Genomic DNA, 18,905 nt, shown 5'->3' with positions numbered 1-18,905 from the left:
CTCCGACAGCCACAGTTTCTCTGACAGCCACAGTTTCTCCGACAGCCTAGCCACAGTTTCTCTGACAGCCACAGTTTCTCCGACAGCCACAGTTACACCGACAGCCACAGTTACACCGACAGCCACAGTTTCTCCGACAGCCACAGTTACACCGACAGCCACAGTTACACCGACAGCCACAGTTTCTCTGACAGCCACAGTTTCTCCGACAGCCACACTTACACCGAACGCCACAGTTACACCGACAGCCACACTTACACCGACAGCCACAGTTTCTCCGACAGCCACACTTACACCGACAGCCACAGTTTCTCCGACAGCTTAGCCACAGTTTCTCCGATAACCACAGTTTCTCCAATAGCTACAGTTTCTCCAACAGCCACAGTTTCTCCAACAGTCACAGTTTCTCCGACAGCCACACTTACACCGACAGCCGCAGTTACACCGACAGCCACAGTTTCTCTGACAGCCACAGTTTCTCCGACAGCCACAGTTTCTCCGACAGCCACAGTTACACCGACAGCCACAGTTACACCGACAGCCACAGTTTCTCTGACAGCCACAGTTTCTCCGACAGCCACACTTACACCGACAGCCACAGTTACACCGACAGCCACAGTTTCTCTGACAGCCACAGTTTCTCCGACAGCCACAGTTACACCGACAGCCACAGTTTCTCTGACAGCCACAGTTTCTCCGACAGCCACACTTACACCGACAGCCACAGTTTCTCTGACAGCCACAGTTTCTCCGACAGCTTAGCCACAGTTTCTCTGACAGCCAGTTTCTCCGACAGCCACAGTTTCTCTGACAGCCACAGTTTCTCTGACAGCCACAGTTTCTCCGATAGCCACAGTTTCTCTGACTGCTGAGCCACAGTTTCTCCGATAGTCACAGTTTCTCCAACAGCCACAGTTTCTCCGACAGCCACAGTTTCTCCGACCGCCAGCACCTCCTGTCAACAACGTGCACTTTGACATTGCGGTAGTCTATATACTATAGTGGCACATTTTTCCAACAGGATTCTTTCCAAACGTAGAGTCATACATGTTCTCATTCTTCTCCTTCTTCTGTTCACGGTACTATACTATAGTACTATAGTATAGTACCGTATAGTATAGTATAGTAGTATAGTATAGTATATAGTTACTATAGAATAATCTGTTTGTTCACATTTGTTTGGTGGAACATGAGCATTAAGACACATTTCAAATACACACAAAAAAAATTCAACTCATCAAATTATTTATGACAAGAGTTTATGGCAAATTGTAGATCAAAAAGTGCGGCTCTTTAGTAGAAATCGCAAACACAACATGTAGCTGGAGCTGGATGATGTTTACTGAAGGTTACCATGGAGACGATCTCTTCAGCCTTGATTATAAGCCATTGGTTTTAGGGGTCAGCGTTGCTTTGTTTAATCTGCTGTTTGTAATAACTTCTTAAAAGTCCTCTCGTTTCATTAGATTTTCTTTTACAATCTGGTAAAAAGCTCAGACACCGTTTGTTATCCGGACCGTAACATAGTGCACCTTTAATGCTAAGTTAATTATAATTACCTTTAATTACTAGAAAAGACCATGTAAAAAAAAGTGCAAAAAAAACAAGAATAAGGATAATATAGCATAGAATAATATTAGCACATAATAATTGCACATTTTTGATTGATTGCAAAAACATTGTCATCAGAGAAAAAATACAAAATGTTGTCAATATTAAGGTCAAAGTTGAGGTCAAGGTCAAGAGATTAGAACGTTGCAGATTATAAAATTCACAAGGTCGATGGGGTGAAAGTGCACTGTAAAGTAACAGTTTCCAATGTTGCAAAAAGTTCATAATGCAATCATTCCTGAGAGTTCAAAGGTCGAACCGAGGAAACAAAAGGGTTGTTCCACGTGGTTCAGTCCTGGTTCTATGCTGGTTTGGACTAGAGTTAGGACTGGTTTAGTAAATCCGGTCATAAAACCAGGACTTCCTCAGATCATCCCAATGCCACGCTCCATCATCCTCACATCACTAAACTAGAAAACCAGCTCCAAACTAGGACTTAAAGGGACTTCATCCATCTCATGTCTATGTTCCAGCTTCATCTTGGTGTATTTGGTCCTAAACCAGAACTAAACTAGGACAAGAAACACTAAACCGCTTCTAAATAAGGATTAAACCAGGACTTCTCCATGCAATGGTCCAAGTCCATCACAACCTTTCTCAAGGACAAAGTACGAAGAATAAACCAGAAGTAAACAACATTTAGCCAAATGTAAACCAGGACTAAACCAGGTCTAAACCAGGACTAAACCAGGTCTAAACCAGGTCTATAACAGGTCTAAACCAGGACTAAACTAGGACTAAACCGGGTCTAAACCAGGTCTAAACCAGGACTAAACCAGGTCTAAACCAGGACTAAACCAGGTCTATATCAGGTCTAAACCAGGTCTAAACCAGGTCTAAACCAGATCTAAACCAGGTCTAAACCAGGACTAAACCAGGTCTAAACCAGGTCCAAACCAGGACTAAACCAGGACTAAACCTGGTCTAAACCTGGTTTTAAACCAGGTCTAAACCAGGACTAAACATGGTCCAAACCAGGTCTAAACCAAGTCTAAACCAGGTCTAATCCAGGACTAAACCAGGACTAAACCATGACTAAACCATGATTAAACCAGGACTAAACCAGGTCCAAACCAGGTTTGAACCAAGACTAAACCAGGGCAAAATCATGACAAAATCATGACTAAACAAGGTTTAAACCAGGACTAAACCATGACTAAACCATGACTAAACCATGACTAACCCAGGACTAAACCAGGACTAAACCAGGTCTAAACCAGGACTAAACCAGGTCTAAACCAGGACTAAACCAGGTCTAAACCAGGACCAAACCAGATGTAAACAAGAACAAACCCAGGATTAAACCAGGACTAAACTACAACAAAACCAGGGAAAAATCATGACTAAATTAGGACTAAACTAGGTCTAAACCCAGACTGAAGCGGTCCATCTTCAGCTCATCTCGATGCCGTGCTCCACGTCCATCACGGGCCTCTTCTCGGGCGCGTCGTTGTGATCAGTTCCCTCCACGTACCTCTGGAGGGTGCTGTAAGACTGCTCGCTGCGGGAGAAGGTGTACAGGGCGGAGATCTCTTCCCAGGCCCGGTGGTTCGGGAACGGGAACGGCGCCGGCTCCTTGTTCTCGAAGAAGCTCTGCAGGTTCCTCTCAGCGAGCCTGGAGGCGTAGCTGAGGGCGAAGGAGTCGAAGTGCTCCTTCTCTTTCTCCACGTAGCGCTTCCAGAAGGTCAGCTGCAGGTAGCTGACTTTGGAGCGGCAGTTGGTGTAGCAGGTCCCGCACAGACCCACGACCGCCGCCACGATGATGATGCACCAGCCCAGGATCTACTGAGAGACACCATGTCATTTGACTTATTTTAAGGCCAGGCACTGCTGGCAAGTCTCGTTTTCATTCCATTTATTTTGTATTTTGGCCACTTTTCTCTCTCAACATATCAACTTTCACGTGTCCAATCAAGTTCAGCCCTTAAAGCAGCTCCAACACACACCAAACTTTACAATCTTGGGACTGAATGAAATTTGGATGAAACGTACAGAAGGATTTGTTGATATCTAATTCCAAGCCTGATTTATTCAAGTTTTAAGTGTAAAAAATTAGGCAGAATTAGAATTTTTTCGCCAGATCAAGTTTACTAAAAAACTAAATAAGAAATCCATTGTATATATAGATTTTTTTTGCATGTAAAATGTCAACAGAATAATTCAAGAAATTTAAACCTTCTCTGTCCATTTTTTAGATTTAAACTTCTCAAATATGTGCGATTATGGCAGTTTTTACACATAAAACGCCTTATTTCTGTGTGAAAACATGACGTGATGAAATACTTGTATTACATTTTTTTTCTTACTTTTATGTGAGTAAACAACAGCAGAGATTTCAAATTGATGTATTTAAATTCAAGATTTTCTCCTATTCACCTGCAGCGTCTGGACAATATATATTTTTTTTTATGTTCCTCAGGTAATACACTAAAATATGATTCCGCAAAGCGGTAACCCACTTATTTTCAGTCGAATCAACAATTCTTGGATGAATTAGTCAGTTTGATTGAAAACATATTCCACCAAAAGGTTTTTTTTCGCCCCTAAATCTCATTTTAGTGAAATGAGTGGGATATAAAATCTGGTTTTCTTTTGCAGAACTTATAACTACTCATAAATAGGCACGTCAAAATCATTAAGTTAATAATGCAGTTCACAATTTAATCGTAATAACCAAAAAAATATGAATCGTGACAATTTTAGAAGCAAAATTAAGATTTTTTTTCTAATTTCCAGCCTAAAAAAGCGTAAAGAACCTTTTGTTTCTGGCTGTTTTTTGTCACATTTAACTTTAAGTTCAGTTTGGTAAAGCCGCTCACAGACTCAAGGAACAGTCACGAGAGTGAAAGAAAATGAAAGATTTCCCCCTCGATTGGTCTCAATAATCGCAAAAAATCGTTAAGTCGCGATGGTTTTTCTCACAATAATCGTACTGCTGACATTCCATATCGTGACATTCCTGCGAACAGAATAAATCCAACGTCAGAGGCCAAAACTGCAGCGTGTCAGATTCACAAAGAGTCACAACATTTCTTTTTTCCCTAAAAAGGTTCAGGAACGGCTTCAGTTTGAAATGGGACAATTTTAATCTGGCGTTTTATATGGAAAATCAGCCCGAATGATAAGAAGTCATGAAAGTGTAGTGAGTGACAAGAATGTAACCGCTAATAAAAGTACCGTCATTCTACCGTCAAAGCCAATGACACGACGACGACAACGACAACAACATGTGATTGGCTGAGGAAGCTGGGGATGTGGTCCGCGCCGGTGTTATTTACCACAAGCTGCGGCACTTTTGTGTCTTTATAAACGTGTAAAAACCTCACGCCAAAAATTCCTCGACTGAATAGAGATACTTTTGTCCAACTGCGCGCGACAACGGCCGGGATTTCACGAGGACAAGAAGGTCTCAGAATTATAGCGGGAAAACAACAACAAAAAATATGTTTAAAGAAAACAAGAGAATTTTTTTTCGATTATTAAGTTTTTGTCTTAAGCAACAACAAAAAATGCCAATAGGGTGAGCAAAAATGTTCAGAAAATGTAGCGTAATATATATTTAGTATTAAATTTCAAGCATCAAACAAGAAAAAAATGCCTTAATATAAGCTAGTTTCTCTTTGAAAATGACAGATGTTCTCATTCAAGAAAATTATTCTCATAAAAGAATAAATAACATATGTATGTATAATTTTGCTTGTAAATTGCTCAATTGAAGAAAATTTTCCTCATTTCAACCTAAATGGTGTCAAAATGTGCTTAAAAACTGTCAAATTTAAGCAAAAAACTCTTATTAGATAGTACAGGATTTAGAGCAAAATTGAGTTTTCATGTGTTCTTACATTAGGACTTGTTGGTATAGTGGGTGTAATACGTCACTCGTCCAGGAGTGTTCCATTGTAGAAAAATATTCAAATGTTTCATCTGGACTCTGTTTTTTTGAAAAAATAAGTATAAGTTTTGACTCTCATCCAAGAGTCATTCTCAATCTGCGAATCAAGAGCGGGAACTCAGATATTTATCCTGCTCTGAGTAGGTCCCGCCCACCTCTTTGTTTACTATCAGCCCTTTAATGGACTATCAGCCTCCTATTGTCCCTGGATCACTCTCTCTCCTCCTTGTGTAACTGATTAGCACCCTGGGCGTCGACCTCTCCAGGGATTCAATATTCCATTATAAACAATTGGAAGGGTGAATATGAAACAGTAATTTAAGATTCACCCTTCTGGTACCCTGCGACGAGCTGGCCCCTGTCCAGGCTGTGCCCCGCCAAAGGCCCAAGTCACCCGCGACCCCGAACGGGAAAATGAATGAATGACACGTGGACCTGTCATACAGACTTTAAGAATTAAGACACAAAACAATATCAAACTTGTTCTTTATGTGACAACACCTACTTAAAGAAACAGTACGTGACTTTTTAGCCACAAAATAAACAAAAGTAAGTTTCTTTTGATTTTGGTTGGGGGTTTTTTGCCCTAAAAATACCGTAACAAGCCGAAACTAATATTTTAACATTTCAATTCTGAAGTGGTTTGTATTTAAAGTGTAATTCAGAGCAGGATAAAGTTAATACAGGATCAAATTAATTCATTAATGTATGTCTTAAGGAGCGTTCAGACCGCAGCATCCAATTCGCGCATATCATTATTTGCTCCAAGAGCTGCATCTCGAGGATTTTTTTCATGGTTGTGGGGTTTGTTTTGGGTCTTCTTCCGGGTCGTGTGTAGCACGTCGCCGGAGCGTCATCTCTGATTGGCTGCTGCGCCGCATCTGCCGCAGAAACGTTGAGCTTTGTTCATCTTTGGACCAAAGCGTCCAAAGCTTCTGACGCGCTGCGTCCGAGGCTCAAACGCAGGACGCCCAAGACGCACGTCCACATACACTTTGAATGTAAACTGGACGCTTTGGACGCCGCAGTGTGAACGCACTATTAAACTTGATTTAACCAGGTAAGAACCAAAGGGAATACCAAATATTAACTTTACTTAATTGTATTAAAACTGTACTTTGATATAATAAGTGAATACCAACTATATTAACTCTAGATTTGTGCTGAAACTGGCCTCACACAGACCACATTCCTAGATAAGGAGTGGGCTGCAGACCCAAGGACATCTCTGTGCGATTGAACGGCGAATGGAAGAATACAACCTTCATATCAGCTCCATATGAAAATGTATAAATAGTTTGAGCGCACAGGGACAGGGCTCGTCCGGACTACGCCCGTGTAAGCCGCCTCACATCCGATAGGGACATTTTAGGTAAGCGCTCTGTTTATCTGTGTTAGTCTTGTACATGGCAGGGATTAAACATTTCATTCATTCCAACTCTTGCCCTTTCTTTCATAAACGAGCACGTCGACAGAACCAACCGACTCTTTTACAAGGGTGACCTTAGATTGAAAAGGACTTTTGTATAGAAGTCGAAATGTTTTGATTTGTTAAACACGGTCCAGGGCTGTAGCGATTAACCGGCTACTCTTCTGATCCTCGTCATCGCTATCTGAACCAAACAGACCCTTTTATTACACGATATTATCAAATCAACTTGTCAATAATAAACGTTATTTGTCACAATATAACACTTTAATTTCGTTAAAAAACAATTTAAAAGTCTGAAATACATTTAAATTAATGTTTCAGATTCACTCCCGGCTGCACAAGCTGTGCCTCCCCCCCGCCACCTGACTCCGCTACCTCCCCCCGCCACTAGACACCGCTGCCCCCCCTGCCACCAGACGCCTCTACCTCCCCCCTGCTTCCAGACGCCGCTGCCTCCCCCCCGCCATCAGACGCCGCTACCTCCCCCCCGCCACCAGACGCCACTGTCCCCCCGCCACCTGACTCCGCTACCTCCCCCCCACCACTAGACGCCGCTCTCCCCCTGCCACCAGAGGCCGCTGCCTCCCCCCGCCACCAGACGCCTCTACCTCCCCCCGCCACCAGACGCCGCTGCTCGCAACTAGATGCCGCTGCCTCCCGCCACCAGACGCCGCTGCCCCCCCGCCACTAGACGCTGTTTTCTCCCCCCGCCACCAGACGCCGCTTCCCCCCACGCCACTAGACGCTGTTGCCTCCCCCCGCCAGCACACACCGCTGCCTCCCCCCGCCACCAGACGCCGCTGCCTCCCCCCGCCACCAGACGCCGCTGCCCCCCCCACCACTAGACGCCGTTGCCTCCCTCCGCCAGCAGACGCCGCTGCCTTCCCCCGCCACCAGACGCCGCTGCCTCCACCCCGCCACTAGACGCCACTGCCTCCCCCCGCCACCAGACACCGCTGCCTCCCCCGCCACCAGCCGCTGCCTCCCCCCGCCACCAGATGCCGCTGTCTCCCCCCGCCACCAGACGCCGCTGCCTACCCCTGCCACCAGACGCCGCTACCTCCCCCCCGCCACCAGACGCCACTGCCCCCCCGCCTCCTGACTCCGCTACCTCCCCCCCGCCACTAGACGCCGCTGCCCCCCCGCCAACAGACGCCAGTGCCTCCCCCCGCCACCAGACACCGCCGCCTCCCCCCCGCCACCAGACGCCGCTGCTCGCAACTAGATGCCGCTGCCTGCCACCAGACGCCGCTGCCCTCCCCCCACCACCAGACGCCGCTGCCTCCCCTCCCGCCACCAGACGCCGCTGCCTCCCCCCGCCAACAGACACCACTGCCTCCGCCCCGCCAAAAGACGCCGCTTCCCCCCCGCAACTAGACGCCAGTGCCTCCCCCCGCCACCAAACGCCACTTCCTACCCCCCGCCACCAGACGCCACTGCCTCCCCACCACCACCACACGCCGCTACCTCCCCCCCGCCACGAGATTCCACTGCCTCCCCCACCACCAGACTCCATTGCCTCCCCCCCGCCACCAGACGCCGCTAGCCCCCCCCCGCCACCAGACGCCTCTGCCTCCCCCCCACCACCAGACGCCGCTGCCTCCCCCCGCCAACAGACACCACTGCCTCCCCCCGCCACTAGACGCCGCTGCCCCCCCCACCAGACGCCACTTCCCCCCCGCCACCAGACTCCGCTGCCTCCGCCCCGCCAAAAGACGCCGCTTCCCCCCCGCAACTAGACGCCAGTGCCTCCCCCCGCAACTAGACGCCACTTCCTACCCCCCGCCACCAGACGCCACTGCCTCCCCACCACCACCACACGCCGCTACCTCCCCCCCGCCACCAGATTCCACTGCCTCCCCCACCACCAGACTCCATTGCCTCCCCCCCGCCACCAGACGCCGCTAGCCCCCCCCCGCCACCAGACGCCTCTGCCTCCCCCCCACCACCAGACGCCGCTGCCTCCACCCCGCCACCAGACACCGCTTCCTCCCCCCTGCCACTAGACGCCGCTGCCCCCCCGCCACCAGACTCCACTGCCTCCCCCCCGCCACCAGACGCCACTGCCTCCCCACCACCACCACACGCCGCTACCTCCCCCCCGCCACCAGATTCCACTGCCTCCCCCACCACCAGACGCCATTGCCTCCCCCCGCCACCAGACGCCGCTACCTCCCCCCCGCCACCAGACGCCTCTGCCTCCCCCCCACCACCAGACGCCGCTGCCTCCACCCCGCCACCAGACACCGCTTCCTCCCCCCTGCCACTAGACGCCGCTGCCCCCCCTCCACCAGACGCCGCTACCTCCCCCCCGCCACCAGACGCCTCTGCCTCCCCCCCACCACCAGACGCCGCTGCCTCCACCCCGCCACCAGACACCGCTTCCTCCCCCCTGCCACTAGACGCCGCTGCCCCCCCTCCACCAGACGCCACTGCCTCCCCCCGCCACTAGACGCCGCTGCCCCCCCACCACCACACGCCACTGCCTCCCCCCGCCACTAGACGCCGCTGCCCCCCCGCCACCAGACTCCACTGCCTCCCCCCCGCCACCAGACGCCGCTGCCTCCCCCCGCCACCAGACGCCTCTACCTCCCCCCGCCACCAGACGCCACTGCCTCCCCCCGCCACTAGACGCCGCTGCCCCCCCGCCACCAGACGCTACTGCGTCCCCCCGCCACCCGACGCAGCTGCCTCCCCCCGCCACTAGACGCCGCTGCCCCCCCGCCACCAGACTCCACTGCCTCCCCCCGCCACCAGACGCCACTGCCTCCCCCCGCCACCAGACGCCACTGCCTCCCCCCGCCACCAGACGCCACTGCCTCCCCCCTCTTCGAGACGCCGCTGCCTCCGCGCAGGCCAAATTAATGGTTCAGATTCACTCCCGGCTGCACAAGCTGTGCCTCCCCCCGGCACCAGACGCCGCTGCCCGCCACTAGATGCTGCTGCCTGCCACTAGACGCCGCTGCCTCCCCCCCCGCCACCAAACGCCGCTGCCCCCCCCCCCCCCCCCCCCCGCCACTAGACACTGTTGCCTCCCCCCGCCAGCAGACGCCGCTGCCTCCCCCCGCTGCCTCCCCCCCGCCACCAGACGCCGCTGCCCCCCCCCGCCACCAGACGCCGCTGCCTTACCCCGCCCTCCTCACCTGAGACTGCGCCCGGAGCATCAGCAGCAGCTCCATCCTCTCGCCGGGCGTCAGTTGGGACCTGTCGCACGGCACATGCGCCAGCTCCTCGCGGCACTTCAGCGTCTTGTTCACGCAGAACAGGTTCACCACCACGTTGTCATCCAGACCGCTCACGGCGCACTCGTAAAACGTCCCGTTCAGCAGCGCCACGGACAGCCACATGACCGGGGCCACGCAGGCGCCCGAGATGATGTTCAGGACCACGCGGAGGCAGCCGAAGCAGTTTCCACGAGGGCAGAGCTTCAGCGGGTTCAAGCAGCAGCCGGTGTACAGCCTCCACAGTCTGGTGCTCATGAAAAGACCCAGGACCAGAAGAACCGCCGCGGGGCCCAGCAGGAACGTGATGCCGTAGGCAAAGTTCTGGTCGTGGTTGCAGGGACACTGGAAGGAAACCATGGAGAAAACCCTCTCGCCGCCGATGGTCAGGAGCGCCATGAAGCTGTAGCCGATGGTGGCTTTTTGGTTCATGAAGAAGCGCAGGACGGTTTGGAAGCCGTCCATGACTTCTGCCGGCATTTCTCACACGCACTTAGGGGAGAAGAGAAGGGGGAAGGAAGGAGAGAAGGAGGGAGAGAGAGGAGCCCAGAGAGGAGCCCAGAGAGGAGCCCAGAGAGGAGCCCAGAGAGAGGAGCCGAGAGAGGAGCCCAGAGAGAGGAGCCGAGAGAGAGGAACCAAGAGAGAGGAGCTGAGAGAGAGAATGAGGAAGAAGAAAAACAAAACAAGCCAAGCCTCCCTAAGCTCCTCCCTGAAACAGGAAGTTCCCTCAGACTGGGCTCACGCTCCTCCAACACTCAAGAAAAGGAAATGTCCTCTTAAATCTTGATTATTATGGTCTATTTTTCCTTGATTGTTTCGTCTTGACCAAAAGCATTTCAAGAAAAAGTTGATCCACTTAAAATGTTTATTTTAAATTTACACAAATGTTTAAGTGGAAACAACTGCAAAGCTTATTTTTTTTAGTGCACATTCACTGTCATTCAACTTTGGACCAGGACTAAACCAAGACTAAACTAAGACTAAACCAGGACTAAACCAAGACTAAACCAGGACTAAACCAGGTCTAAACCAGGACTAAACCAGGACAAAACCAGGTCTAAACCAGGACTAAACCAGGTCCAAACCAGGTCTAAACCGGGACTAAACCGGGACTAAACTGGGACTAAACCAGGACTGAACCGGGTCTAAACCGGGACTAAACCAAGACTAAACCAAGACTAAACCAGGACTAAACCAGGTCTAAACCAGGTCTAAACCGGGACTAAACCGGGACTAAACCGGAACTAAACCAGGACTGAACCGGGTCTAAACCGGGACTAAACCGGGACTAAACCAGGACTGAACCAGGACTGAACCAGGACTAAACCAGGACTAAACCAGGTCTAAACCAGGACTAAACCTGGACTAAACCAGGACTAAACCAGGACTGAACCAGCACTTAATAATGTGTAAACAAGGACTAAACCAGGTCTAAACAGGGACTAAACTAAGACTAAACCAGGTCCAAACCAGGACTAAACCAGGACTGAACCAGGACTTAATAATGTCTAAACCAGGACAAAACCAGGTCTAAACCAGGACTAAACCAGGTCCAAACCAGGTCTAAACCGGGACTAAACCGGGACTAAACTGGGACTAAACCAGGACTGAACCGGGTCTAAACCGGGACTAAACCAAGACTAAACTAAGACTAAACCAGGACTAAACCAGGACAAAACCAGGTCTAAACCAGGACTAAACCAGGTCCAAACCAGGTCTAAACCGGGACTAAACCGGGACTAAACTGGGACTAAACCAGGACTGAACCGGGTCTAAACCGGGACTAAACCAAGACTAAACCAAGACTAAACCAGGACTAAACCAGGTCTAAACCAGGTCTAAACCGGGACTAAACCGGGACTAAACCGGAACTAAACCAGGACTGAACCGGGTCTAAACCGGGACTAAACCGGGACTAAACCAGGACTGAACCTGGACTGAACCAGGACTAAACCAGGACTAAACCAGGTCTAAACCAGGACTAAACCTGGACTAAACCAGGACTAAACCAGGACTGAACCAGCACTTAATAATGTCTAAACCAGGACTAAACCAGGTCTAAACAGGGACTAAACTAAGACTAAACCAGGTCCAAACCAGGACTAAACCAGGACTTAACCAGGACTAAACCAGGTCCAAACCGGGACTAAACTAAGACTAAACCAGGTCCAAACCAGGACTAAAACAGGTCTAAACCAAATCTAAACCAGCACTAAACCAGCACTAAACCAGGTCTAAACCAGGACTAAACCGGGTCTAAACCGGGACTAAACCGGGACTAAACCACGACTGAACCAGGACTAAACCAGGTCTAAACCAGGACTAAACCGGGTCTAAACCGGGACTAAACCAGGTCTAAACCAGGACTAAACTAAGACTAAACCAGGTCCAAACCAGGACTAAACCAGGACTAAACCGGGTCTAAACCAGGTCTAAACCAGGACTAAACCAGGTCTAAACCAGGACTAAACCAGGACTAAACCAGGACTAAACCAGGTCTAAACCAGGACTAAACCGGGTCTAAAACGGGACTAAACCAGGTCCAAACCAGGACTAAACCAGGACTAAACCGGGTCTAAACCCGGACTAAACCGGGACTAAACCAGGTCTAAACCAGGACTAAACTAAGACTAAACCAGGTCCAAACCAGGACTAAACTAAGACTGAACCAGGACTAGACCAGGACTAAACCAGGTCTAAACCAGGACTAAACCGGGTCTAAACCGGGACTAAACCGGGACTAAACCGGGACTGAACCAGGACTGAACCAGGACTGAACCAGGACTGAACCAGGACTAAACTAGGTCTAAACCAGAACTAAACTAAGACTAAACTAAGACTAAACCAGGACTAAACCAGGACTAAACCACGACTGAACCAGGACTAAACCAGGTCTAAACCAGGTCTAAACTAAGACTTAACCAGATTTAAACCAGGACTGAACCAGGTCCAAACCTGGACTAAACCAGGTCTAAACCAGGTCTAAACCGTCAGAATAAACCCACGCTAAATCAGGAAATGATCTAGAGTGGGTGCATAAACTCTGGAGCACCACCAGGGGGAAGCTGTACCACAGATTGAGAACCACTCCAACTGATACAAAATGTGTTACCTTCTGCAAAAGTCCTCAGCTTCTGTGAGGACTTTGAGGCTGCGGTTTGGAGGAAGTCAGACTTGTTTTTCAGGTTTTGAGATTATTGTAGTTTAAAAAAGATCAACAGAAAACACAAGTTCAATTCACACGCCGCAAAGTGAGCACTTATTGAGTTTAAAGGAGTCATAGAACTTGTCACACACAGAGAACTTAGATTGAACAAGCGATATTTTGAAAAATACATTGGAACAAGTCAAATCAATCAATCAATTTATTTCAACATCAGACTTTTGTGCTCGTCGCGGTTTGTCCGTAACAAACACCGCGTTCAGGCTCAAGCGTGTCCATCCGTGCAGTGCAGCTGCATCAGAGCTCCATGATCGAGCTGTCATGTCATCTGACCTTCTTGCACACTCCGATGAAGAGAGGAAGCCGGACAGACTTGGCAAGCGCATCGTTAGGGTCTGTCAGCGGGGTCTTCAGCTCACACCTCAGGCAGAGCTTCTCCCAGGTCACAGGGTGAAGCGTGTTGGTGCCGGATCACACTCCTCAGCCTCCACGATGAGGTCTATCCCAGGGTACTGAGGAGGAGAATCCCACCGAGAGTCAAACCTCGGATTCAGGAGGATTAAAGGGGTTCTCGTCCTGCTCGTGGAACACTGGACCAGCTCTTCACTCTCCATCGGGTGCTCAAGGGTTCATGGGAGTTTGCCACAGTCACATGTGCTTTGTGGATCTGGAGAAGGCGTTCCACGGTGTCCGCCTTTCCCATGGCCGCTCGTGTGCGCTGTCCGGATAAAATGTAAACGTTCCTCCACAATAGTGCTTCCCTTTATCCCCGTCTGAAGCCGTTAGGTGGATCTACGCGCTCGTCTCCACCGAAGGAAAGCGGTCAGAGCGAGGCTTGTCTAACGTTGTCTCCATCGCTACATTCACCTTCTACCGAGCTCACACGTCTGCTTTGGTCTCATGTGTGCCCCTGGGATGATGAATGAGACTGACAAGCACTCAGGGGAAACATGATGTACTGTTTCACACTGCTAAATATCACCTTTGTTTAAGACGGCTCCTCCGAACTGATCCGTGACACCGACCTTCACGTCAGAGGACGAGCACCCTGTTGAGCTACTGTTGCTGCATACATTCAGAAAAAGGAGACAGCAATCCCCCTGGTCACCATTAGATGCCTCCAAAACCCCATCAGGAGGCTAATCCTTCAGGCGCACCCAATGACGACCCTGGTTCAGGTCTATACTATACAGTCGCTCTATCTTTTCTGTCCCTTTTTCGCACATGCAAGTCATGCAAGCGACAAAAAAGTGGCTAAATCCAATCAAACCCAGTTGTTTTTGGTCGTGTGCGTGCGGCTCACCATCGCAGCAGCAGCGGCAGAGGCTGAAGGGGAGTTTGTGGACAGGAAACGGATTAAAACAGCACTTAGAGCAACAGAGGATAGAGGACAGGAAGCAGCTCTGAGTAACGCAACCACGCAACCGCCACACGAATGGACAAAATTCAGAAAACACGACAACAACAAAATTGTCACAAGTTAAAGATGTCACATTTTGTTTCTTCTCGCTGTTTGAGACAAGAAAAACAGCACATAAAAGTGCTGTGATCGTAAATTTTATTAAAAGAATAAAAATAATTTTGTCCATTCGTGTGGCGGTTGCGTGGTTGCGTTACTCAGAGCTGCTTCCTGTCCTCTATCCTCTGTTGCTCTAAGTGCTGTTTTAATCCATTTCCTGTCCACAAACTCCCCTTCAGCCTCTGCCGCTGCTGCTGCGATGGTGAGCTGCACGCACACGACCAAAAACAACTGGGCTTGATTGGATTTAGTCACTTTTTTGTTGTCATTGGATGCACCTGTCCCGTGACTCACATGAATAAGTTAGTCATGTATTTTCTTTATTGTGTGCACGGAGACAGCACGTGGAAAGAGTTGAATCAGCTTTTCTTTGTAAGATTAACACATTTTCAGATGGTTTCAGAGTTCAGACATCTATTTCCACTTTATCCGTGTTTCCAGACACATAAAGATGAACTAACGCACTGTTTTTATGAAATGTTACAGGGAAAAAGTCAAACAACGAAACAAACCAGGAATCTTGGAAAGCATGAATTTACCCAGATTAAAGGAGGACTTAATATAGCCAAAACCTGGCTCTAAACCAGGATTAAACTCGGATAAAAACGTTCACATTTGGCTCTTCCCCTTCAGAGAGAGGCTTGTCCGTCTTCCACGAAGGCGACCGCGGCCGGAGTGATGTGGACGGAGTCTGTGGATCTGCTCCTCCTCGAGTCGTCCTGCGTCTCTGTCTGACTCTCCACAAAACCGTGCAGCGGGCTGTAGTGCTGCCCCCTGCAGGAACGACAGAGCGACACTCAGCTCAAGTTTTAAAAGTCGTTTAGACATTTTATTCTAGGCTGCGAGCCAGACGAGTTCTCATGATATTTGTTTCACAAGCTCTGGACACTGCTCCGGACACTGCTCTGGTCAGACCTGCGCTGCTCGGTTTGAGCCGCTGTGTGGCTGACCAATCACAGCGCAGTATTATAGTTTGGGCCGAAGGATGAACCTAAACAAACATGGCGACGCCGACAGACGTACTTTGGCCTATTTTAGCAGATTTGAGGACGAAGAAGTCTGTGCTTTTCTCTGACTGGATTCAACAACAGTTTTGATTTCTGGGCTTGTTCCTGTTGTTGTTGTGACGCTTTGACCAATCAGATTCAAATGTTCATCCAGACATTATATCTGACAGTTAAAACTTCATTTCCGGATTTTCAAACTGCAAATGGAGGAAGTATTTATTCAAATCTAGCTATGTTCCTGGAGTTCTCACTTATCCTTTAGCACACACTTATCCTTTTGAAAGCTTATAACCTGCTCACGTCAGACTGATCTGTGTCTCTGAAGTGAGTCACATGAATCAATCTGGAAACATACTTCACGCTGATTGGTCGAAGGGTCACGAAAGCAGAAGAAGCAGAAAACTGTGCCATTGTGTGCACACAAAAACAATATAGTCCTTATTCCTCCCACAATAAGCTGAAGTACGGCCGTCGGCGTCGCCATGTTTATTTTGGTTCGGTTGTTTCCGCCCCAACCACAATGCTGCTCTGTGATTGGATCCAGTCCCGCCTGTGATCGGCCCGTTAAACCACTGGTGTGTACTGCAAACGAAAGAAGGTGGACTCTCAAGAGTGTGTGAACTCACAACAACAAGAGAATTCATCTTGCTGACAAGGTTAGAAAGCTTATCATGTTGAGCGAGCAAACTGACCACAATCTCTAGAGGAAAGAACGGAAGTAGAGAGAGAGAAAGAGAGAGTGACAGACCCTGTTTTGCTGCGATACATGTAGAGCGACGAGACCTTCTGCCACTCCTTGTTTGACGGCGTGTGGACAGACTCGGTCTTTGTGCTGGTGAAGAAGCTTTTGACGTTACGATCGGCGAGCTTCCGGGCGTGTTCTGTCATGTGCGAGTCCAAGGCCGCGCTCTCCTCCTGCGTGTAGCGCCTCCAGAACTTGAGCTGGAGGTAACCCACCGGCGAGCTGCACTGAGCCAAACACGTGACGGCCAGGTAGGAAAGGAAGATGGTCGCAATCAGCAGCCAGCCCACGACCTGAGGACACAAAGGTCAAGTAAAGAGGTAGAGGTGAGACTTTATTGTCCCAGAGAGGGAACTTGTCTTGGGCTTGAAGACATGCACGTCACAGTCACAGTCGCACAGAACATCTCACACCGTGTTTACTGCCTGGATGAACTCGCCACACTAGATGAACCGCTCTGTCTCCGTCTGTCCTGGTTCTGTCCTGGTTCTGTCCTGGTTCAGTCCTGGTTCAGTCCTGGTTCAGTCCTGGTTCTGTCCTTGTTCAGTCCTGGTTCAGTCCTGGTTTAGTCTTTGTTCTGTCCTGGTTCTGTCCTGGTTCTGTCCTGGTTCTGTCCTGGTTCTGTCCTTGTTCTGTCCTGGTTCTGTCCTGGTTCTGTCCTGGTTCTGTCCTTGTTCAGTCCTGGTTCAGTCCTTGTTCAGTCCTGGTTCAGTCCTAGTTCAGTCCTTGTTCTGTCCTTGTTCAGTCCTGGTTTAGTCCTTGTTCTGTCCTTGTTCAGTCCTGGTTTAGTCCTGGTTCAGTCCTGGTTCAGTCCTGGTTCAGTCCTGGTCAGTCCTGGTCAGTCCTGGTTTAGTCCTTGTTCTGTCCTTGTTCAGTCCTGGTTTAGTCCTGGTTCAGTCCTGGTTCAGTCCAGGTTCAGTCCTGGTCAGTCCTGGTCAGTCCTGGTTACAAAGACACACAGACCTGTGACTCTGCTCGGAGCGTCAGTAGCACCTCGTCTCTCACGTCTTGAGGCACATCTCCTTTTCCACAGGGGAACGAGTGCAGCTCTTGCAGGCATTTCACCTCCTCCTTCCTCCCTTCGCACAGATGATTATTGAACAGAGTCACTTTGGTCCCCGTCATTGCGCATTCGATGAAAACCCCGTTGAGAAGAGCCACCGCAATCCAGGTGCTCGGAGCCAGGAAAGCAAACGTGGAAATCTGGAACAGCACATTTGCAAGGGACTTCACCCTGCTGCAGCTGCCACAGACTTTGTCCGTTCGTTTGCACAAGCCGGTGACCAATTTCCACGTTGTCTTGGACATTATAAGACCCAGGGTGGTCAGCGCCAAAGCAGGGACAAGCAAAAACACCAAACCGTAAATGAAGTTGAGTTGGTTGCAGGGGCATTTGAAAACCACGCTTGAGAAGATCTGCTCGCCACCTGCAGTGAGCAGTGCCACCAGGGCCAGGTGGAGGCTGGCTTGCTTCTTGGTGATGTTTAGGACGGTTCTAAACTTGTCCATTTCGCTGCAAAGACGAGACAAAGAGTGCAGAGTGTGGCGTAAGTGGCAGCCTCTTCCTCTTTTGTACTTGTGTGACACTCACTTCTCTAAAACAGCAGTAACACTTTTGGTTTCACTCCTCTATCAGGGGAATCACATTTTTAAGCAAATGTGAGTATGCCTAATTACACTGCAGTAAATATCTTAAATACAGGTTTAAGCCTGTAACTGTGGAAACACCACACTATAACACGTCTGCTCGTGCCTGGAACGTTTCACTCTTTGAGTGTGAAGTCAGATGAGTTTAATGCACCGTTTTCACCTGAGAATGACAGTTTATATCTTCATTCACTGATTCAGAAGAAATACTGTTCAGTCCTCTGTGTTCAAGACGTTTTGACCTCCGGGAGTCATTTAGTCAATCAAAGTTCTTTGAATAAAGTCTTGATTTAAAAAAACTTTGTCCAGATGACTGACTTGCTTTGAATTGTTTTTTTAATATTATTGGTTCATTTGTTGGGAGCACTGTGTGTTAGCGAACATTAGGTTAGATGAGGTCATACATGATGCTGTGAACACGGGCTCATTTTCATCCACTGTCCCACATTCACTCTCTCATTCACTGGCCAGTACTTGGACACCGGAGGCAAAGTGGGTGCAGTGTCTTGCCCAAAGACAAAACACACTACCACCCCCTGTGGCCTCAGGTGTTCCCGCAGTCTACCATCAAAATACTAACCAGGCCCATCCCTGCTTAGCTTCAGAGAGCTGAAGAGATCAGGTTATGTCGTACCACGTGATCCGCTGCATTGAGCATTACACAGGCTTTT

General features: G+C 49.4%; 2 protein-coding genes across 2 annotated transcripts; both read right to left on the bottom strand.

Moving 5' to 3' along the window:
• Window positions 1–1,231: 1,231 nt before the first annotated feature.
• On the bottom strand, window positions 1,232–10,755 carry LOC140374694 (calcium homeostasis modulator protein 5-like). Its single transcript, XM_072461690.1, has 2 exons — window positions 10,079–10,755; window positions 1,232–3,393 (listed from the first exon to the last, which is right to left on the bottom strand). Exons 1-2 carry the CDS (start codon window positions 10,634–10,636, stop codon window positions 3,004–3,006), a joined length of 948 nt encoding a protein of 315 aa, XP_072317791.1. The 5' UTR covers window positions 10,637–10,755; the 3' UTR covers window positions 1,232–3,003.
• A 4,447-nt stretch (window positions 10,756–15,202) lies between these two features.
• Window positions 15,203–18,202, bottom strand: calhm6 (calcium homeostasis modulator family member 6). Its single transcript, XM_072461689.1, has 3 exons — window positions 17,551–18,202; window positions 16,594–16,880; window positions 15,203–15,612 (listed from the first exon to the last, which is right to left on the bottom strand). Exons 1-3 carry the CDS (start codon window positions 18,094–18,096, stop codon window positions 15,468–15,470), a joined length of 978 nt encoding a protein of 325 aa, XP_072317790.1. The 5' UTR covers window positions 18,097–18,202; the 3' UTR covers window positions 15,203–15,467.
• Between the last annotated feature and the right edge of the window lie 703 nt (window positions 18,203–18,905).

This window comes from Eucyclogobius newberryi, unplaced genomic scaffold (genome assembly GCF_026437365.1).
Source record: "Eucyclogobius newberryi isolate DKJ021-1_F unplaced genomic scaffold, fEucNew1.0.hap1 SCAF_3, whole genome shotgun sequence".
Lineage (NCBI taxonomy): Eukaryota > Metazoa > Chordata > Actinopteri > Gobiiformes > Gobiidae > Eucyclogobius > Eucyclogobius newberryi.
The sequence above is the reverse complement of the archived record's forward strand: the minus strand, read 5'-3'. Positions and strand labels throughout refer to the sequence as shown.